The 24,002-nt window shown below is 36.3% G+C and overlaps 1 protein-coding gene across 3 annotated transcripts in view; it reads right to left on the bottom strand.

Moving 5' to 3' along the window:
* Nucleotides 1-650: 650 nt before the first annotated feature.
* The window catches only part of LOC126428056 (coronin-2B-like), a 126,030-nt gene continuing 102,678 nt past the window's right edge, over nucleotides 651-24,002 (bottom strand). For all 3 annotated transcript variants that reach the window (XM_050089932.1, XM_050089930.1, XM_050089931.1), the window contains 3 exons: nucleotides 21,236-21,334; nucleotides 7,466-7,561; nucleotides 651-6,641 (listed from right to left, as the gene is read on the bottom strand). In XM_050089932.1, the coding sequence (XP_049945889.1) occupies nucleotides 6,513-6,641; nucleotides 7,466-7,561; nucleotides 21,236-21,334 (324 nt within the window). In that variant the 3' untranslated portion in view covers nucleotides 651-6,512. The remainder of the gene's footprint in view (nucleotides 6,642-7,465; nucleotides 7,562-21,235; nucleotides 21,335-24,002) is intronic.

Here is a 24,002-nt window from a genome sequence, read left to right as displayed (position 1 = left end):
TGTCATCAGGCATGAGTCTTTGTTGCTGGTGGCCTTGTGGCAGTCAGCATGTTAAACCAGGTTTTCTTTTTGTTCTTATGTATAAACATTTTGTATACTCCTGATTTGCGAATCAGAAGGTGTAGGTCAGTTGCAGTGTTCATATATTCACAGCCCCCTCTTGTTGGTTTACACACCTTGTCTTATTAGCAGTGTGCCAATATCTGTAGCTGCTTATATGATTAGATAATTTCCCTGTAGCTGGTGCTTCTTCACTAAAAGCTCCAGATCTTTTAGGATGTAGTGTTGTATTTATTTTTCAAAAATTACACTTATGTCATCAGTGATGACCTACACTTATATATAAAAAATTTTTTGATGTTGAGTCAAAATGACCTTCCTGCTGTGTCACATTCACAGGAGTTCTAGCATTAATGTTGCACAAGGAAGGTGCGATCTAAATTCTCATTGAATAGCAACAGTAATTTCTTGATGTTTATTTAGGCACATAAGATTTGTCAATACTGGTGTAATGTTCAAATCTATCAAATTGCTCTGTCTTATGAAATTAAATGCCACTTGCAATGAACAAGAGAGAGTATCAATTTGTCGTCCTCCTTTATTCTCCTGGGAATAATTAAGGGGATTAAAAAATAAATAAATAAACACAATGAAAGATGTAAGATTTTTTTCCATTGATTTATTTTTAATTAAGCATTAATGACACACTGAGAAAATGACTGCATTTACCACAAGTACATGGTTATGAAAAATAGACAGCTGTGACACTGCATTGCCAACTACTGTAAAGCATATCTTTGAAACACCTGGAACTATGACATACAGAAAGTGTCAAAACATGATTGCCAAAAGCATGCAACACACATTTTGTGTCGCTCAGAAGCAAATATTTCTAACATGGCAATGTTTCCTCTTCATATTACAAGCATTTACAAAGATTGTGGACCACTTTACACAAAGTAATTACCCTCACACAAATTTTACAACACATATATAAATTTGTTTCATTAATTCATATCCATGAGCAAACTTGTCACCATTGCATTAAAAAAATGGAATGTTGGAATTAAGAATACAATGTTAGGATTTGTGCACGTAAGTTATTCAAGTACAACTGTTTGAATTAAGCACCTTAATGTGATGCACACACGAATTATAATTTTCTACTTGCAACTTCATGTCCTAATTTACTGTTTAAGTCTACTTGAAGTGGAATTATAATTGTAAATCCAGACTAATATAACCGTGTTCTCAGTAATTATTGTGGGGAGGTATGTGACCTGATTTAGTGTCAGTATGAACATGTATGCACAGCAAATGAAGTATTCATCGTCCAAAGAAATGTGCAGGTACTGAAACATTTGATATTTGGTGTCTTACAACTCTGCACTGACTGCAGCAGTGTGCACTCAAAAAGGGACATAATGCTGCCACATGGCAAAAACTATAGGTAATGACATCCCAATAAATTTTGTTTTTACAGCAGAAAACAAACACCTGGGCAGATGACTTGTAGCTTGAAAACCAGCAGTTTGCAACTGAGACATTCTTTTGTGAGGAACACACTACAGTATTTTTCCATGTACTCCTGTACAAAATGAAGATGATTTGAACATCCTATGCCTGGTGTACCCAACTATACTAACAGACAATTTGAATACACTACAGCAACCAAACTGAACAGATATGGACGTAACCACTACTCACAGGTACATTGTTTAATGTATTTACACATTACTGCACACATCTCAATTCCTATACAAGCTTTAGATGTGGCTATTACATTACATTTTCATATGGTAGTACAAATTCCATGACAATCAGTCCCAAACATTACCCACAGAAACACACTTCACATACCTACATTTCCCTTTTCACTACACAATCACAGACTCCTTCCAGAAGATATTACCTCTGGCATTTTCTTTGGCTCACCTACTTACTTATACAACTAGCCTTGTCTCATATGAAAATGTGTTACAAAAATATTTTTAACACAAATAATAACTATTAACATCTAGAATATACTCTATAGAGTTAAATGCAAAGTACTTTGGTGTAAAGTTATGAAAATTCCACTCGAAGTTCCCATATCAGAAACTGTGAAATCATTCTTTCTGGCTAAGATAAGATAAGACCATATCAAATAAAAAGTTGTACAGGATAAGGGATATAAATTCTATTCCCCTACACTGACAACTTTCTCAGTCTCTTTCCAAAACCTTTTCTTTACTTCATCCCAAAACAGTCAAACAGAATGGTGTGTGTGACTGGTAAATACTGCAGAAATCAGTCTTCTTTGCTAAGCTGCCAAAGCTTAAACCTTCTACTGAATTTGCTCTTATATGCTGATATGTAAATCAGAGAGACAGAGAGAGAGAGAGAGAGAGAGAGAGAGAGAGGGGTAGCACTACTGAATGTTTAAGTACACACTACAGTTTTCTGGTAATATATCATACCTACACACATTTTTCCTTAAACAAATGACAGCCAAAAGTCTTACAGGTGGTTACCCAAAAACAAGCTGTAAACTAATTTCATATATGGTTAACTAACTGAGCAGTTTGAGGGACAACATTTGGTTGGTGAAGTTCCCAAATTGCACTGCAACTGTACCCTTCTCTTTTCAGTTCATAAATTTCCCACATTTTTTTGGGGAAGAGTTTCACTGAGGAACATTGACTGCTGTTATATGACAAGCAAACTGTAATCCAGGTGAAAGTACCAGCATCATGTTTACATCTAAGAAAGAGATTGGGGTAGAAACGAGGTATACATTGCTATTGTTCCAAGTAGAGCAGTGTCATGAATTTTTCAAATGATCACTGAAGACACTGGTACCAGAATACAAAAGTGACTTCTGCTTCTCATGTTTCCAGTGCAATATCATGATCATCAGCGAACCTGGAACTACATTCCACTTGCTCAGCCACAAATAATGACTACTTGCATGCACTTTGCCCCATACTAATTTAGTTTATGTCTGACTGTGTGTAACAAGACTTTTGACACACTTCAATAAAATGTTTGACTGCTTTTCAATCAACTTACCTACAGCAGAAATTTAAACTTTCTTTTTTAAAGAAAGGATATTAATAAAGCTGATCTGGTAACAACATGAAAAAAATTTTTTTTTCATGTAGCTGTGTATTGAATGTACAGGATAAGACCTAACAGAAATTACTCTTAACATTTTTGACATCTTAACCCCTCAGATGTTTATTTCATCATTTTTACTGTTAGCACTGATCTCTTACATTTTAAATTAACAGCTAGCAGTCACATTTTCTGTTGTATATTTCTATGCTAAAACTACCAAACAACAGTGCAGGACATCACACACATGTATGCCCGAGGCAGGATTTGAACCTACGACCGTAGCGGTCGCATGGTTCCAGACTGAAGCGCCTAGAACCGCTCGGCCACAGCGGCCGGCAACAACAATGCAGAAACACGTTTTAATGCAACTATATTTTGACATGCGGTCCAGCTAACTTCCTGCCACAGTTAGGACCACACTTGGCACCACTCTGCAATATATAATCATTTTTATCTTTGAAGAGTTGCTCTATTTCAAAATGAAAAAGAACAAGTTGCCTCTATATCTCCATATAAGAGTTAAATATGTCAAATTATTTGACCCCTTTGTATACTGTAGCAAGCCTGCAATTTTTTTTTTTTTTGACAACATTAAGCTTCAAACATTGAAAGTGTCTAAATTACACGTGTCATGGCATGGAATGCATGCTAAGTCTCATTATAAACTGGAACCACAGAAAATTGGATGACTACCTGTGACCAGTACACTCTTCTGAATAACAGCTTTTGTAGAAGATACATCCCCTGAGATTGTATGGAGAGTTCTGACAGAAGAATATGTCATAGCCTGACTTTATTCAAGGAACAATTAGTGGCAAGAATACTGCAGTACATGAGATAATTTATCACTTCTGCTGGGTACTCCTAGTGTGTCACCTTCCCGAGCCCAAAAAATCAACAACAAAATGGTCTCCACATCCATGAACATAGATTTGTTACAGGTACAGAACTGAAGTAGTGGAGGCAGTACAATTTTACTTAATGAGCTTTTTAAGTTACATTTTCTGAACACATTCTGTTTGAGAATCAATCAAGAAAGGAAAGACAAACCTGACAGACGCAAAAATATTTCCCACACTCTGCGAAGAGCTTTGTTATAATGTGTAATGCTGAAGTTTCTCCCCTTCTCCCCCCAAAGGGATCGTTATACAAATGTCTGCTTAATCACAATTTCAGAGAGCTGTGGTGTTCTACAACACCTGTTATTCAATACCAGGACTAATGTTTAGAAGGAAAACCTGCTCTACGACGTATTCAAAAACTGAACATGAAGCCTACCAAATGCAATCAAATTTCCGTGAAACTTCCAGTCTGTATCACCCACAAATAGCTTGAGAACCACAAAGTTGTGCCTTATTTATGAAAGACAGTTTTCAATCTTTGGTAACTGAACAGCCTCTATTAGCTTTCCCAGAATCTTTTTGCAAACATCACTTACTTATTTAAAACCAACTTCAAGCAATACTTCCCAATTTCCTTTACTCTTTAAACCTCTAATCTAAGCTATTCTGTTTCTTAAATGAAACTAGTATCAAATATATACTTACAAAATGTAACCAATATTTATATTAATGGTACGTTAGTTTCATTAAGATTTTCCAAATTTCAGAGAACAATAGCAGCTATTTACCAGCTGTAAAGTTACACTAATTACATTCTACAACACAATAACACATTTTTAATCTCATATTTTGTTACTTGTCTCCACTCTGCAGATGTGCAATACGGATATGGCAAATAAAATCAGCAGAGCAAGATTTTACAAGTACTACAGGCACACCCCATTAGCAAAACAACACTCAGCGAAATAAATGGCAGAAGAAAAGAGACAAGCTGAAAATGTGTGCTAGACTGGGAATAACCCAGATACCTGAAGCAAATTCGGTTCAGTTTTTAATCAGACAGATATACATGTGTGAATTTATCAAATATAAAACAGGTTCTCACAAATTCAATTAAACACACAATTATGCAGAAAAAGGTAATTTAACAGTGCAAATAAATCAAGCACCTGCTTGCAATTTAACTGCACCCAATGAAATACAATAACTAATTATTTTACACAACAATCCACAAGAATAATTTGGGAATTTCAGTAGTTATATTTTTCCTACCTCACGGCTGTATCATTTATTTTGGTAGGAAAAATGCTACGTTTTAAGGTCGTCAGCCTGAGCTAAAATGCCAAATGATAAAGATTTCCTTCCAAGCAGTTTCACACAAATTTCTTGCCAACATACTGCACAGTTAAATAATTTTTATGATTAAGAATATTAACATTGGGAGATATGAAAATAGCTGAAGCTATTGTCAGGAAGAATAAAATCCACATTTACACAATTGTAAGTTTTTTGGTTAATAGTGTTCTCGTACAATTCAATTTATGACAGCTGTAGAATTAATTCTTTAAGTGGATTTTTTAAAATTGTTCTTTATAAAAAAAGTAATGAAAAAAACCGATTCGAGTTTAAATACATGAACAAAAACTTAAGATTAACAGAGCTATTGTTTTTCTGTACCTCTCCTTAATATCTTTCAAGTATCAACACTTTTTATTCCAACACAGTTGTTTCTTTTTCCTTTTAGGTATCTTGTGTACAAAATTATTTAAGTACATCAAGTAGTAATGGTATGAATTTAGTACGAGGGATATACTATTAGTTACAGATGAAATAAATCCCAATAATATTACAAATCATACATGTAACCTACAAACATTTTTACTGGTTATTCCTATTTGGGTAGACTATTACAAAGCAACTTTTCATTACAAGGGGGCAAGAAAGTCTTCCAGAACTCCTGGCACTGTACGAAAAGGACACCACATGTCAAGACATGAATAACAAAAACAAATTACAAAAAAATTGTTTCATATGATCCATACAGACATTTAAACAGTATTTTTAATTTACTCCACGTGTAGTGAGTTAGAAATTAACATAAATGATGTGACTCACTTCTTTCAATTCACTGTTATCAAAAATGTAATACTAGAACAGTTACTTGCACATCATAAGAAACTTTGTTACAGCAAAGCAACACAGCTAGGAATATCGCCGAAACACTAACATTACACTACTCTCGAACTGATTGAATGTGTGCGCACGTGCACCAAGAATATGGCTTTGCTGGCAATGTTCTGCTAGCTTCCTCCAAAACGTGTGAGAAGCAGAATGTAGCTCTGTTTAAGTGCCCAACATTTGTCACTCATCTTCAGCACTTACAAAACAGCCCGTGTAATAGTGACAGGAACGTTGATAAGCTAATGCAGTCCATTGCCTCTTCACCTAGTCAAAGCTAGGTCATTAAATGTAAATAGTGTTAAAACAGCTTAAAAACATTAAGCAGGGGATCGCCAGGACCCCCCTGGTAACATCGAAAGCTTCCAATCCACAGCTCCTCGCTGCACGTCTCTACTTGCCGAGCGCCTTGCGCAGCCGCTGCACTTCCTCTTCCAGCTCCGAGACGCGCCTCTCACGGTTTGCCAACTGCTTCTTAAGAAGTTTGAGCTCTTCACACTGCCTAGAGTACGCCCGCTGCAACTGCAGTAAGCAAAAATTTGTAACAGACGTCTTATTGCAAAAATAAGAGCATGCAGCACAGGGTGGGTTACCAGTGATGGCCAATAAAAATGTGGTGTTAGATCTAAGAAGAAATCTCTGCAAGGTGTTTAGTATTCTACCAGGTGCTATTCCGAAGTTCCCAAAATATATTAAAATTATGTTTATTGAACAACGGAAAAGCCAGCATGGAATAATGATGACACTATGAAAGGATGACAAAAGTCATTTACAAATAATGTGTTTCACCTGGTTCATGCTTCATAGATTTCGTGAAAAGGTATCAAGAGTATTTCATACCATCAGACAGCAAGGCGATTGGTCAAAACTGATTGTGAAAAACCATCTACAACACATTTCCATCAGGATAGATCCACTTGGAAATCATGAACACCACCAAGGAAAGTGCAGCATAGACCCACACATAAACCTGATTTTCAGTAAATAATGAAATTAATGTGACGTGATAAATAAAAAGAAAAAATTGTGTGTGTGTGTGTGTGTGTGTGTGTGTGTGTGTGTGTGTGTGTGTGTGTGTGTGTGTGGTTTTTTCTTTTTTTTTTTTTTTTTTTGGGAAGGGGGGGGGGGGGTGTGTTCATGGCATGTGTGTTCAAGAACATCAAATTAATCTTTAATAGCTGTTACATTACACTGCTGGTGTAAAGTGTAGATCCCGCTTTACAGATAAAATAAAATGATAGGAGAGTACCATCAATTAGAGCATATACTAGTTTAGTAGCCAGGATCTGATGAACTACTGCAAATGTGTATAAATGAATTCTAAACAGTAACAGCAAAATTAGTACCTGGTTTTGAGACTTTGGACTTCCATCCAAAGCGATGACTTCATCCCTCTCCTCTGACGATCGTTTGTATTCTTCATTCAACAAGTTATTATTTGGCTGAAAAACATACACTATGTCAAAAACGAATTCCATTCACCCAAATCAAGGTATGTCAAAATAATAATGTTATACAATTAGCCATGTTCTGTATAGTACAAGGTTTGAAAATTCAATGAAACTTAAACAGAAGTGTTAATTAAATGGGTTAGAAAATGAGAAATAAAAAAATAAGAAGAATGCAGACTGGCAACAGAGAAATTTGTTACCATTTCATGCAACTTCAAGTGTTAGATATTATTTTCTGAAGGTATCTGCTCAAGTGTAACCTAAATGTGTTCGATAAATAGCATAGGCAAGAAGGGATTAACTTTTGAAACCCTCTGTACAGTTGTGTATGTTAGGTTCCCGGGTATCACACCTTCAACCATTCATCATGTTGGACCCTAATTTGCAAGTAATCAACAGAGGGGGGAGGGGGTGGACTTATTATGCATTGTGCTACAGAGATTTAAAAATATTTACAGTAAGCACATTAGTGGCGTAGTGTAATGGTTAAGGTGAATTCCTCATATGAAGATGGTTGTGGATTTGAATTCTTTTCTCGTGCTTTGAAATATTTTATTTTTTAATCCTTGCAAAATTATTTTGATTTTGCTTTTTATTCAATTAAATGGTTTCCTTGTAAATTCTTTATTTCTAATCCTCATTCTCACTTTAATCATTGCATTAGCTTTTTAAATTTCTCTCATGGTGTCTTCATTTAATCTAGAATTTTGTTCATATGATTTAAATTAGTATTATTCATTTTCTTTGATTTGATTTCTTTTGTTTCACCATTTTATAATTTTGTCCACTACTTTCATTATTTCTGTTTTTCATTTTTCTTGGCTTCCTTTGTAGTCATAACCCTGCCTTCACTTAAATCTTCATCTGCATTATTCTGACCATTGCTCAACAAGAATTTATGTCTTAAATCTTTGTGTTATGATTACAATCCAGAAAAATTTACATCTTGCAACGCAAAATTTAATTTTTACATCACTGCACAGTCAACATAAATTTCGTCTTTTGTTTTTAATTGATAGTCTTTAAACATTGAAAATTATGATAGTTAAATTTAAAAAAAATTAAAATCATATGTGCACAGTTTCCAAATGGAAAAAACACGAAAGGTAGAAAGCTTGACAGCAAATCATAAAGTTAAAATGTTGACTAAAACAGCATGACATAGGATTAGAAATAATAAAAGAACACATTTAAACCAATTAACTAAATAGAAATAATAATCAAAATAATTTCAATAAATATTAAAAAATAAAAAATCTCAAAGCACCTGAGTGGATTTTAACACACAATCTTCCGCATGTAGTTAACGAACTTTAACCGTTACGCTATGTTGCCAGTCTGCTTACTGCTACTAGTTTTGAAGCACTAGAGGATGACCCAAAATTACACAATTTCTTCTCGTTGACTACTTGCAAATGGAGGGCTGCCAGCATGACTAGCTGCAGTGCGTGATATGTTGGATCCTAAACTTTAACACCGTATGCACAGCTTAAAAAACCAGTCAACCCTGGCAACCTCTCCTCGTGTCTACCGAGGCACCGAATGCTGTGCTGTGAGCAGTCACCTCAGCTGAGATGGATGGTGGGGACAGAAGAGGCAGAGGGAGAGACAGCAGGTTGGGGGTCGGGGAAGATGCTTTAGTGATGCATGGGAATGAGGGAACTGGTGCAGCACTGAGAGGCTGTGCTTGGAGGGAAAGGTGAGAGCAGAGACACAGGAAACATAGTTGGAGTCCAACAGTGAGGTGGTCAAAACAGTTAGGCCAGCACCACTTGTGACTGATGAAGGACGGCACGTACATCATGACTGTCACCGTCACAGGTGTATTACGTAGCCCACACCTCATCACAGGTGCATTACGTAGCCCACCGCCCGACTGAACTCGACAGGGCAGTACAGCTCCACAGACACGACAGACACATTTGTCGATCTGCCTATTGTTACTGTCTATGTGGTATAGGCAGGGCTGCGCCCCTGTATGTTCAGTCACCACACTTGACCTATATCCTTCGTGGACCAAATACAGTCCCTGCACAACTTTGGAGGATGTTTGCTAATGGAAGAGTCACTGACAAGGGTGAATACCCAAGGCTGGTATAAACTTTTGAAACCATCCGTACAATGATGTAGGTTAAGGTCTCAGGTATTCTGCAGCCACTCATCCAGATGGGCCCTTGTTTGAGAGTAACTGACAATAAGAAATTTTGGTATTTCATGTGATGATATACAAGTTAAGAAGGAAATTTTATACAGACTGATTGTGTAGTATAATCGTTATTATACAGGTCTCACATGAGGTTGTGAGTTCAAATCTCATCAGGTGCTTTGAAATGTTTGATTGTTAAATCTTGATTGTATTGAGTTTGATAATTATTTTTATACAATTACTTGGTTTAAATGCAGTTTTCTTATATCTTTTTCTCTGTTCCATCATGTTAATCACCGTATTAACTTTTTCAATTACTCTCATTTTTTCTTCGTATTATTCTTATTCCACTTTAAATCATTGTGTATGTGAATTTAATTATTTTTCTTTATCTACCATAATATTTAAATTGCCAATCAATCACTTAAAAAACAAAAGACAAAGTAATATATTTGTATTGACTTTACAGAGATGTCAAAACATATTTTTCCCTATGAGATGTACAGTTTTTTGGATGGTAATTGTCATAAAAACATTTGAAACAAATTCTTGTTGCTCTGTGGACAAAATAGCACAAGTGAAAATCTAAATGAAAAGAAAGGATAGTAAGTAAAATGACAGTCAATCAAATGCAGAACAGAAATAATACTTGCGATAACATGGAGGATAATACAGGATGATAAAACAGAAGAAATTAAAACAAAGGTAATAAACTCACATGAACAAACATTCCAAATTGAAAAAGAACAACTGGAAGAAAAATGAGAGAAAATGAAAAAAATAATATGATGATTAAAAAGATGTGACAAATAAAGAGAAATAAAAAATTATGTTTTCCCAATTAACTGAATAGTAATAATAATTATTATTATTGCAAATCAAATGATACACTCCACAAAACCTCTGTTTCAGGAAACAAAATGGAGAATTGGTACAAACAAAGAAAATTGTCAAGAATCAGCCAATTATTTTTCATAACCAAGTACGAAATTCCTCAGATTATAACCAGATCACATGAATGAATAGCTTAAAACCTTAAAACTAATAAGCCATCAAGAGAAGATGGAATTGCAGCTTAACTACTGAAGAACCTTGGCCCAAATTCCTCAAGAGCGATCACTCAAATCATTCAAGAAATTCTGCAGACAAAAAATTCTAGATGATTGGAAATGTGCACTAATTTGCCCATTGCACAAAAAGTGAGAGAGATCAGATGTATACAATTACAGAGGCATTTCACCTTTGCCAATCACTTACAAAATTTTATCTGCGTCTCTTCTAAAGAGAGCATAAGAACAGCTACAACATACAATTTCCTATTACCAAGCAAGCTTTGGACATAATAAATCATGCCCAGAACAGATCTTTAATCTTAAGACTATTTTAAAAATTACAGCAATCAAGTCGAAACCAATAGTCTGCACATTTGTTAATTTTAAGAAAGCATGATTCTATAGACAGAATCTCTATGCAATATTCTAGAAGAACACAAACTAGACACCAAAACTGAAAAACCGATTGAACGAAGAGAGTCAGAAATCAAATAAAAAAATTAAAGTCATAGATGAAATTTCTGAACCAGTCTTGGCTAAAACAAGAGTAAGACAAGGAGATGGGATTTTGCCACTATTGTTCAACGTAGTTTTAGACAAAGTAATGAAAGAATGGGAAATTGAACTAAGAAAACAAAACTTTTGGAAGCCAATCAAACTAGGAAGAGGTCAAGGAAAATAAAACATTACATACTTAGCATTTGCAGACGACTTTGCGATTCGAAATGAAAGAAGAAAAAAAGAACGTGCAGAGATGGTTGGCCTGCAACTCTCCTTTGAGAAGACTGAATTTGTGCATTCCAAACTCCGAAACTTAAAACAAATTATGGTGAAATCAACAGAGTCAAACATTTTAAGTACTTCAGGGAAATTATTGAACCAACAGGACTTGAACAAATAGTACACACAAACAGATTGGAGAAAATTAAGAAAGCGTCAGGACTTGTTTCGAATTTGTATAACAAAAAATTTCTGTCAAAAGGCCTTAAATTCAGACAACAACACAGCAACCAAGCCGACAGTCACACATGCAAGTGAGACACTTTCACTTAATTGAAAACTAGATTTACAAGAAATTAAGAAAATAGAGAGAAAGATTATTACAAAAATTCTGGGACCACAGCACACACTAGATGAATACGGACTGCAAACTTTTGAGACAACAGAAAAAGTATCAAAGATTGAAATTGACGTCAGAAAGAGATGAAGTTCTACCGACACCTAGACAGATTACCTGGAAACAGACTAGCTAAACATCTATTGGACTATGTGGCATCCCTTAAAGCATCAGTATCTTGGGTAACTGAAGTTAAGAAGGATTTGACAAAAGCAAAAATTGATGTAACAAACACATCAGGCAGGGATACATTCAGAAGCAAAATTGGTAAGTGGAAGTTTATTCCAGAGATGGAACCAAAACGATACTGACCAAAGTGGACTGAAGAAAGAAGGCCTTCGGGGAGAAAATACAGAAATGATGGGAAAATAAGAAGAACCCTAAGAAAGACTGAAAATCACTTGCTTACTGTTCTCCAATGGGGACATTTGCTAATAATGATAATGATCATCATCATCATTTTGGAAAAGATTTAAAAATAAATTTCCAAGCATCTGATGAGATTTTAACCTACAACCTTTTGTAAGGCCTTTACCTTAACAATTACACGATGTAATCAAAAGTGTTGATCATTACTTTTTAAAGCAGTGCAGCATCACGTGAAATTCCATTTTTTTTTTTTTTTCCATTGATTATCCATAAACAAAGGCCCATCAGGGTGAATGGCTGCAGACTGTACTAACTGGGACTTTAACCAACGTCACCATACAAATGGTCTCAAAAAGTTTATCCCACTGCTAGGGAACTCTCCTTCTGAACTGCGTACCGTCGAGCCTCCAGCAGCTGCCACGTGTCCACGGGTGCAAACCACGCAACTACGTAGCAAGCAAGTCGTGGTACACACTGCAACAGTTGAAGGCATCTACTCGTGACCACATAGTCACGAGTCCAGACGAAACTGCGCAAATTCTTTTCCACAGATGCCCACTTAGGTTGGCGCACTAGGCACTCCAACCTTTGATGGCCAGTTCCGCTCCAGGCTCCAACTGACCGACAGCCAGCAGCTACGAGACTCTGATATGGACCGACATCTACCGCTGCCTATTGAGGAACCATCTTACCTACACTGTGAACCCCACATGACACTCCATTTCCATCTCATTACCTTGTGCGACAGTGTTGTAACGACACTTTGCTACTCGTCAGTGGAATGCTTGTGAGCTCCCAGCCTCGTGGAACTGTGCCATTACTTATCCTCCCTGGACCATGCACATCTCTACACTTCGAGTGTTCACCTGATAGGCACTGTCAAGTATTGGCATTTCTGTTATCAAGTTGCGTGGGAATTCATTCTCAGAAGCTGTTTGTAGTTTAGTCATGTTAATAAATAATTTTATTGCAAAGTGTGTACTGCCATTTACACTACTCGGCTACAGTGTACCTCAGCCTTTGTGAGACATCGTCCATCGGCTTTTGAGCACAGTTTTGCAGATGTGCGGGAGGATTTTGGAACATATACTGTGTTCCAACATTATGGGAGGGGGGGGGGAAAAAAAAAAAAAAAAAAAAAAAAAAAAAAAAAAAAAAAAAAAAAAAAAAAAAAAAAAAAAACAGCAAATGTCATTTTTGCAAAACACAACTACCTCCTTATTCACAAAGTAATGAGTGTTACTGATATGGAATCTCATACTGATACAACATTTTTACAATTATTGAACGTAAAATTTCACGTCTGCGTATCATCATCTCAGTTGTGTGATGCTATTCATGATTTCCTGTTTGAATGTTCACAGTTTGTAGTAACTGGCAGGATGTTACCAGGTGAAACATAAGTGATATCTGGGTTCTCTAAGGAAGCGTTATAGACCCTTTGATGTTCTTAATCTATACAAGTGATATCTGAGACAATCAGAGCAGCCCCCTCTGATTGTTTGGAGACAATTCTGTCTAACATCTAATGTAGTAATCAGAAGCTCAAAACAAACTGCAAAATGACTTACGCGAGATCTGCATAGAGCAAAAAGTGGCAACTGGACCCTAAAAAACCACTAATCGTGAGATCTTCCACACGAGTACCAAGAAACCTTAGATTTTGGTTGCACGGTAAATACCTCAGATTTAAAGGTTGTAATTTCAACTAAATACCTATGGAGAAGAGTTACAAACAACAAAAATTCGAATCATCACATAGAAAATGTTGTGGAGAAAGTGAACCAAAGTCAGCACTTCATAATCTGCTCTGGAATATTATTCTGGGGTAAGCTCAAAAACGTGCTGTAGGAATAATATGTGGCGCTCACCAACAATCATCTCCTATAAATCTGTTTAAGGAGTTAGGGATTTTGATTACAGCTTCTCAGTTTTCTGTAAATTACCCACTGCAGTGGAAATTGAACAATGAAGTAGATAATTACAATACCAGAAGAAAAAATGACATTCATTACTTCACATTAAGGTTGACCTTAGCACAAAAAGGACTGCACAATGCTCCAACTAAAATATTTGATCATTTAGCAAGTGATATACATTGTCTGACAGACAGAAAAGTAAAATTTGAAAACAAATTGAAAAGTTTCTCCTTTACAACTCCTCCTATTCTGTACAAGAATTTTTAATAGGGTAATGTAGAAAACATGGCAGGTAGGAATTACTTACTCAAATCTGTACATATTTAAAAAAAGTTATAACTGTTCAACCTGGGGCCACATTTAAAAATTAATTTGGGGTGTGAATGTAAAATGAATCATTTTGTATCATTCTGATTTATCATACAATTGATCTGTGTAACATTAAACTATGAGTGTGCTGAAAAGCAAGGGCTCCAATTTTTAATGTGAAAACTCTTAAAGCCACTAGAGAGCTCCGAATTTTAGCATGTAACATGACGGTACATAACATAATAATGGCAGTGTGTGAGAAACAACATGGCACAATTGAGTTTTGAATTCAAAAGAGTTTGTCCACACAAGGAGCACCCTCTCTTTCGGCAAGACAATGCCAGACCACACAGAAGTACTGTGACATCTGAAACAATCCAACACTTCAGGTTCACTATCACCAATCATCATCCATACGAGGTGTGTTCAAAAAGTAAAGTGACTTTATATTTTTATGAAAAAATATTTATTTACACAACAATATTCATGTTGTCCCCTTCAAAGTAATCCCCCTCACATACAATACACTTGTGCCAATGCTTCTCCCAATCCTCTAAAAACTCCTTACAACCACTTTTTGGTATAGCCTTCAGTACTTCCAGTGACACAGTTTTTATTTCCTCAATTGTTGTGATGCAAAAGCAATAGATTGTTTATCCACAATTCTGGACATTTTCTGCTAATTGCTCCTCGCAAACGGTGCATAACGTCAAGGTAATACTCCTTATTGACCATACGACCTTGAGGCAAAAATTCATGATGCATTACGACAGGGTAATTGGAAGGGGGGGAGAAACAGTGAGCAAAACTTTGACATTTGACCAAACTTGGCATGCTTTTTTCGGTCTTGGCTCTCTGGGATGCTTCCATTGGGACAACAGGGCTTTGGATTCGACATCACAACCATAAACCCATGTTTTGTCACTAGTTATGACCATTTTCAGCCAATCAAGATCATCACTGACGTCATTCAAGAGCTCCTGTGCGATGCTCATGCGACGGTTCTTCTGATCAAAATTGAGACGTTTTCAAACCAACTTCACTGACACACGTCTCGTGCCCAAATCATTTGAAAAATTTGAGCTGACCAATATGCCAACATCCTCAGCAACTTCTCTTATGATAGTTTGACAATTTTCCAAAAGGGTCAATCCAAGAAAAAAAAAATTGGTTGCTTGACCATCTCAGAAAGAATTTAGATTTGCTGGGTGAATTCCCCAATGTTTAGTAGTCACAAAAAAAATTTTTTAAAGATTTTATTGTTTATCATTTTGAAATGGCGGCCATATTTGTCCCAGGCCGCATGTGTTCTCTCTTATTTGCAAGCATCTACATTTTTTACTATTATTCAGTAGTGGATTGTCCTAAGCCTTTCAGATAAAATGCATTTAGTTCAACACACTCTGGGCTACAAATTGACATCATTATCTCTTAGCTGAATGTATTCTTTAATATATTTTTAATAGTTCAAAGTTATCAGCCACAAATTAAAAAAACTCAATTTTTGAACAGAAGTTTTCCAAAGAGAGATTAATTTCTCAGCTTTAATATTTTTCTGCTATTACACTGTATAGTATAGTTACTTTTTATAGAGTAACTATGGTGAGCAGTTTGCACTTAAAAAAATACATTTTAAAAAATGGAATTTTTTAATTTTGTGGCCTGCAATATCTTTGTTTGGGGGGGCAATTAAAAATCTGAAAATTTCACCTTTATGATATCAAACATCAGTATACACTTCAACTTTGAGATTCAATTGGAATTTAAGGAAAAAAAATTACAAATACAAGTCAAAAATACGTTTTTTAACATCTGCGATATCTGGGCTTATGGAATAAAATATATCAGTTACTGTATATAATTTAATCATATCTATGATTACTTACTTTTTTATTGAAAATAAGCCTACTAATTACATTAAACTGTTCTCTTGTCGTTTGTTTTTAGTACATCGATCATTGTACATTTGAGAAATTGGTTCAATCATTTTGGGTGTTAGATTATGAGTCCACCCAGTCACAATTGTAAATTCCATGGGAGACAGCTTCATCAGTACATTTTTAAGTGGCATCCAAACTTGATTCTTCTCAATTTTTTTAAAAAGATGTCCTTGGTCATGGAGGGTGACAAAATACAAGATGTACATCTTGGTTTTGACAATTAATATTATCAACTTTGCCAATCCACCACTGTTCATCGTAAACACAAGCCACTATGTCTTTATTTTGAAGAACCAGTTGTACATGTTTTCCACAATGATTAATTTCACTATCAGGCAAAGTTGATGTGATCTTACACTTCAGTAAGTTGTGTGAGTGGGGTACAAAACAATGAAAAGATCGAGTGCCTTTAACCTTCTGACACCAGTGTTGCACCTTTCCTTCAAGACACTGTCATAGACTTCTTGTGTTTCCTCACATTGTACAAAAACGTAGGTAATTCCTTTGATGTGTTTTTTACAGAACTCAAACATTTCTTGAGGTGTTACGATATGATTGTCATCGGTCCGCTGCAGAGCTGCCTTTGTGACAGCTCGCTTTGCTGTACCCCCGACACCATCAAGCATTCTTTTCATGGCATGGAGTGAGAAAAAGCCATTCCAAATCAAACCCAAAATCTTCTTTATGAACGGAGATTTTAACATTTTTTTTTAAATATTGACTTGTTGCCCCATCCGAAAAGTAAATCAGTTTTCTTATGGAAGGGTGCTGCTGTTTAGTGGTGCCCTTGTACTTCATCTTGAACAACAAAGGAATAATTTTCCGAAAAGTCAGCAAGAACTAAGCATTCATCAGCTGCCAAGGTTTGCTTTTTGTCTTTCAAAAATTTACTTTGAGCTTTTGCAATAAAATAATGCATTTTCAGATTTTCAAGGTTAGTCACCAACATTTCAAAAAATTCTTCTCGTGATTTTATGACTGTCACCATTTTAGTTCTGTCTTGTGTCACCCATTGTTTGTATTTTATATTGTCAGGCATCAAATCATCTTCTTCGGATTCTTCAAACATGTCAAGTAACACTTGCTTGGACAATCTTCACATTCTCCCTTGATCATACAATTGTGACTGCCAATATTGCATTCCATAATTGCCAAAAGGTCTTTATAGTCAACTCTAAGATTGGCCCCATCTATCATCAACTTTACGTTTTGATGATACAAACAAACACAAACATTACGGGTGCCAGATGCCCCTGCAACAATACACCAGCTTAGTATCAACTCTTAAAACTTTGATCTTCCAATTTTAATGTCAGGAGTTTCTTTTTTAAATTCAGTGAATAGTTCATTTAAATTACACAATATTAACCTTTTTTGTCTTTGAATCTTCGAACCATTTTCTTTCAAAGAAGCACAGTCTTTTTTGCAAGACATCAAACAGCTGTTATTGGCATCATCGTAATACTTAATAACTTTATTGATTGTGTTTTCATCTACCAAATTAGATGCACTTTTCTTTTTTAATGCTGGTAAAATTCCCTGTGCTTTTTACTAACTGCCTTGTTAACTTAAAAACATGTTCTCACACACTAAATTCATCACTAACTTTTGCTTTACAACAAGAATTCGCCATTAAATTGATGATCTTAATTTTATCCTCTTTGTTTGAAGTACTGCATTTAGTTTTTAGTTTTTCTAACAAATCATCATATTCTGTCGGTGAAGTCTTAGAACTTCCATCTGTTTTAGTACAAATTGTATTTTGAAATGAAATTTCCAAATTCTATTCGGCTGTAGCTGCCACTTTCTCAATTTCTGTATTCAAGGCATTTGGTCTTTTATCTTGACTTAATTTTCTAATTTTACTAGCAGGCGATATACCCAGGATTTCACAAGCTGTGTCTACTTTTTAATGGTTGCTGATAAGTCACAAAATTCTGTATCTGAGGTTTCACTATCCTTTCTCTTGTGAGCTATAAATATCTTAGAATAACATGTTGGACACAATGATTTTCCTGGTATGAGACTGACAAAACGGCTTTTATTTTTAGAATAACAATCAAATGTTATTTCTCGTAGACCTTTTGTTATAGGTTTCTTATGTTTCTCAAAAGGGTCCATGCAAGACTGACCAAAAACGTGATGAAATTTTTTTTAAGTATTTCATTTCATGCTACTTGCAGGTTGATTTGACCTCTGGGCCGACTTTTAAGTAAAACAACACTTTTTCTTCTTCACTGTAATCGTCGATTAAAGTAATGTATTTAAGATACACTCCATACTCAGCTTTATGATATGCTTCATTAATAATAACACCAACAGAACACTGAGACACTATTTTTCAACTGCACACTTCAAGAACTTGTAACTAAATAAGTGTGAGTAGACAATTGTTGGTGTAAGGGGGAAGACAACACCCAGACTTATATAGGCTTGCCGATGCAATTGTTAGCCTGCTGAAACAATTACCATAGCATCGTTTTGACAGATAATCATTAGCTAGTGTAATGTGGTGTGTTACATTATGCAATTGGTATACTTTATTTGATTGACCTACCAGATATCGCAGATGTTAAAAAGCGTATTTTTGACTCGTGTTTGTAATATTTTTCCAATTGAATCTCAAAGTTGAAATTTATACTCAAGTTTGATATCATAAAGGTCTATTAACTGTGAAATTTCCAGATTTTTATTTGGTCCCCCAACAAAGATATTGCATGCCGGAAATGGAAAAACTAAAAAATGCCATTTTTTAAAATAGTGTATTTTTTAAATTTAAAATGGTGTATTTTTTTAAAGTGTAAGCTGCTCATCATTGATACTCTATAAAAAGTAACTATACTATATAGTGTAATAGCAGAAAAAATATTAAAGCAGAGAAATTAAACTTTCTTTGGAAAACTAGTGTTCAAAAATTGAGTTTTTTAATTTGTGGCTGATACCTTTGAACTATTAAAAATACATTAAAGAATACATTCAGCTAAATGATAGTGATGTTAATTTGTAGCCCATAGTGTGTTGAACTAAATGCATTTTATCTGAAAGGCTTAGGACAATCCACTACTGAATAATTGTAAAAAATGCAGATGCTGGCAAATACGAAAAAACGATGCAGCTTGGGACAAATATGGCCGCCGTTTCAAAATAATAAACAATCATTTTTTTAAAAAAATATTATTGTGTCTGCTAAACATTGGAGAATCCACCCAACAAGTATAAAATTTTTCTGAGATGGTCAAGCAACCAGTGCTGGACCACTTGGTATGGATTGACCCAAAACAATTTTCTTCACAGATTCAATGTTATCATCTGTTGATGTGCTGGGGTGTCCAGAGCGAGGTTCATCAATGGCATCTGCTCGACACTGGAGGAGCTTGTACCACATGTAATTTTTTATTACTTACAGCAGGCTTGCCGTATGCCATTGTCAACATTTCAAGTGTTTTGGAGCACTTGATTCCATTTTTCCTCAAAAATTTGATGCAAATTCTTTGCTTCATTTTTCATAATAATCGAACATCGCCGAGCATACTAAAGTATGTCTAACCTTGTTATCTGTCAAAAACAAACTAAGTATGCTGTAGGCTTGAAACTGTGAACATATGTTCGAGATATGTGGGGGGGGGGGGGGGGGGGGGGGGGAAAACACACCCTCGATAATCGAATGTACGTTGCCTGCGCAATTTGAAAAGTCACCTTACTTTTCTGAACAGCCCTCGTACACTCCCAATTGATCTGTTTCCACAACACCTTTGAAGAGTTCAATTTGATAGTGATGAAGCACTGCAAAGTGAGGTGAGGTTATGACTCCATCAACACAATCAAATAGTCTACAGTGGTCTCTCGTTGGGAGAAATGTGTTCATTTCCAGGGTGACCGTTGAGAAATAAATATGTAGACATGAAGAGTAAAGATGCACAATGTTAAGAAAGTTAGTTTGATTTAAAAAGCTTTAAGAGTTTTCACATAAATTCAGAGGAATTATGTTTCAGCATGCCCTTGTAACTAACTATTGGCAGAACAATTAGAAGGTGCAACAAATGTTTAATGCTATATGGGCGTATAACATAAATAATGAAGACATACCCAATTATACTGGTGACACAAAAAATCTATGGCACAACATGACTAAAAGACAAAATTAGCTGACAGACAGCACCCTGAAGCATCAAGGATTAGTAAATTTTGTGATGGAGGCAAGTGTGGAGCGGGGGAGGGGGGGGGGGGGGGGGGGTAAATTGCAGAAGAGACCAAGGGTTGATTTCACTAAGCAGGTTCAAGTTGATGTCAGGTGCAGTACTTATCCGGACATGAACTGGACAGAACAGAAGGCTGCATCACTAGTATTCAGACTGACGAAAACGGCAACAACAAGAACAACGTGTACTATGTTACCCTACCACAATATTATTGCATTTGGCCTCCTATAGTCACCACTGGAACAAACAGTGACATTCCAGTAGAAAAGCACAGTACTGACTGAGGAAATTGCGTCATACTGTGAACGATTTCGAGACAGTTGTGCATGTACTATAAGATGTTCAACTTGCCCTTGTGAAATATCACGATAAAAACTCACGAAAAGCCGAATGAAGTGGTCTCACTCCCAGGTGCAATAATATTATGGTCGACTAAAACTACTCAAAATCCCATACTGATACGCCTCATCGTTAGCGAAATATTACGAATATCGCACTACAGGTAATTTCCAAACGATGAAAAGGTGCTGGGTACTAACCTGTCCAGATGCCCTGTTTGCAAACATCTGCTGCAGCTGCTGGAATTTTGTGGTTTGGTTGCTTTGCGTACTGACCTGTCCAGATGCTCTGTTTGCAAACATCTGTTGCAGCTGCTGGAATTTTGTGGTTTGGTTGCTTTCCGTCTTCTGGCTCTTCTCTGTAGGAGGGCTAACCTGTGATATAAAGCATGTAGTGTACATTCAGCATATGGAAGGCAAAACATTCTGAGTAATACATATAATTATGTTACATATACAATGCCAAAAATTAGAAAAAAGGTCAATGAGGAACATTATACAAACTATAGGTAAAAGAAAAATCCAGCAGATGAGATATTGAGTTGCAGACAGGCACAACAAAAAGACTGTTATACATTTGAGCTGGCCACTGAGGCCAGAGACAATGGTTATGTATGTGCGTTAGTTTTGCTTGTGTGAAATTGTGTGTGTGTTTTCTGCTTTAGACGAAGGCCTTTTGGCTGAAGCTTAAACATACAGCAGTCTTTTTGTCATGCCTGTCTGCAACTCAACATGTCCACTATACAGTGAGCAGCAATCTATCCTTTCCTATGACAATGAATCAATCTATCCTTTTCGTAATACTGAAGTCAAAACAACACATTTCTTACATAAAATGTCCTCAAATTTGCAATATAATCCAAGCACTGTGTTGCCCTGTCATAATTTCCCTTCCCTTCTCATAAGCACTGTGTTCTATTAATTCTCCCTCCTCAAAGTACTACCATTGTAAATTGTGCATATTATAAAAAATATAAAGAACAGTTATCAAAATTATATGTGGCAATGTGTTGTGCTCTGAAATCACATTTAAATTTTAGTTTGCATTCTCATATATCTTACCAAAATGATGTATTGTTTCCCTATCACCTGTCCCACTGTAAGGAATTTCTTCCTAGAGTAACAATTTTCTGAACAAGATCAACTGGAAACAGAGCATTTGCATGCTGGCAGGTGTTGCACTGCACTTGCACACAGCACCTAGAGACACTGAAGACTATTGGACACACCATCACTCCAATGAGAAGTATTGGCCAACACTTAATGAGATACTTTACCCACTTGCCACAAATGTTGGCACTTCTACACTGCAATGAATAACATGAAGTGTTACCCAAAAATTCTCAAAATTTGTTCGAGCCCTACTTACAAACGGTAGTACAACCAAACACCACTAAGAGCAGCGTAATACATGTTTCGTGCATCAGTATGCCTAGTGGTTTCAATCTTAGTGGGCACGTTTATTGTTGTCGAGCAGTTTCCCATATTGACGTTTGCTCGTGTTTGCAATTTTACAATGATATCAATATAATGGAAGGAAACATTCCACGTGGGAAAAATTATATATAAAAACAAAGATGAGGTGACTTACCGAACAAAAGCGCTGGCAGGTCGATAGACACACAAACAAACACAAACATACACACAAAATTCAAGCTTTCGCAACAAACTGTTGCCTCATCAGGAAAGAGGGAAGGAGAGGGGAAGACGAAAGGAAGTGGGTTTTAAAGGAGAGGGTAAGGAGTCATTCCAATCCCGGGAGCGGAAAGACTTACCTTAGGGGGAAAAAAGGACAGGTATACACTCGCACACACGCACATATCCATCCACACATACAGACACAAGCAGACATATTTAAAGACAAAGAGTTTGGGCAGAGATGTCAGTCGAGGCAGAAGTGTAGAGGCAAAGAAGTTGTTGAAAGACAGGTGAAGTATGAGTGGCGGCAACTTGAAATTAGCGGAGATTGAGGCCTGGCGGATAACGGGAAGAGAGGATATACTGAAGGGCTTGCCCTTCAGTATATCCTCTCTTCCCGTTATCCGCCAGGCCTCAATCTCCGCTAATTTCAAGTTGCCGCCACTCATACTTCACCTGTCTTTCAACAACTTCTTTGCCTCTACACTTCTGCCTCGACTGACATCTCTGCCCAAACTCTTTGTCTTTAAATATGTCTGCTTGTGTCTGTATGTGTGGATGGATATGTGCGTGTGTGCGAGTGTATACCTGTCCTTTTTTCCCCCTAAGGTAAGTCTTTCCGCTCCCGGGATTGGAATGACTCCTTACCCTCTCCTTTAAAACCCACTTCCTTTCGTCTTCCCCTCTCCTTCCCTCTTTCCTGATGAGGCAACAGTTTGTTGGGAAAGCTTGAATTTTGTGTGTATGTTTGTGTGTCTATCGACCTGCCAGCGCTTTTGTTCGGTAAGTCACCTCATCTTTGTTTTTATATACAATTTTACAATGACCTACCTGAGAGGACACAGTTGCTGTATCAAGTTATACATTAGTGCAAGCATTCATTAATGACGTGACCAGACACAAACAAATGACTGGTTTACACATTTTAAAAATGGCTGGATATCTACTGATAATGTTGATGATTGATTGAGAAGACCATCTACCAGCACTACACCAGAAAATCAGTACTCTTTGGAATGCGACTACGAAAGAGTGAAGGCAGACCATCCACGACATCTATAACATAGTGGGATTATCATATCACACGTCAGTGGATTTTGTCAGAAAAATTGAACACGAGAAGGATTGTTGCAAAGTTCGTACTACGACTGCTTAGTGATGATCAGAAAGCAAAACATGAATGTCTGCAGGGAAAATAAAGAACTCCAAATTGATTCAGATTTTCTTTCTAATGTCATTATAGGTGATGAATCATCCTGAAGGTAGGGACCATTTCACCTCAACCAAAGAAAGCCTGTCAAGTTCAGAACAACATCAAATCCTCATTGTTTTGTTTCTTTGATACTGATGGGATTATCCACATACATTGTGGTCAGATGAGCAATGGAGAACTCTTTCACAACAT

The sequence above is a fragment of the Schistocerca serialis genome, chromosome 12 (genome assembly GCF_023864345.2).
Source record: "Schistocerca serialis cubense isolate TAMUIC-IGC-003099 chromosome 12, iqSchSeri2.2, whole genome shotgun sequence".
In the NCBI taxonomy this organism is placed as follows: Eukaryota; Metazoa; Arthropoda; class Insecta; order Orthoptera; family Acrididae; genus Schistocerca; species Schistocerca serialis.
The sequence above is the reverse complement of the archived record's forward strand: the minus strand, read 5'-3'. Positions and strand labels throughout refer to the sequence as shown.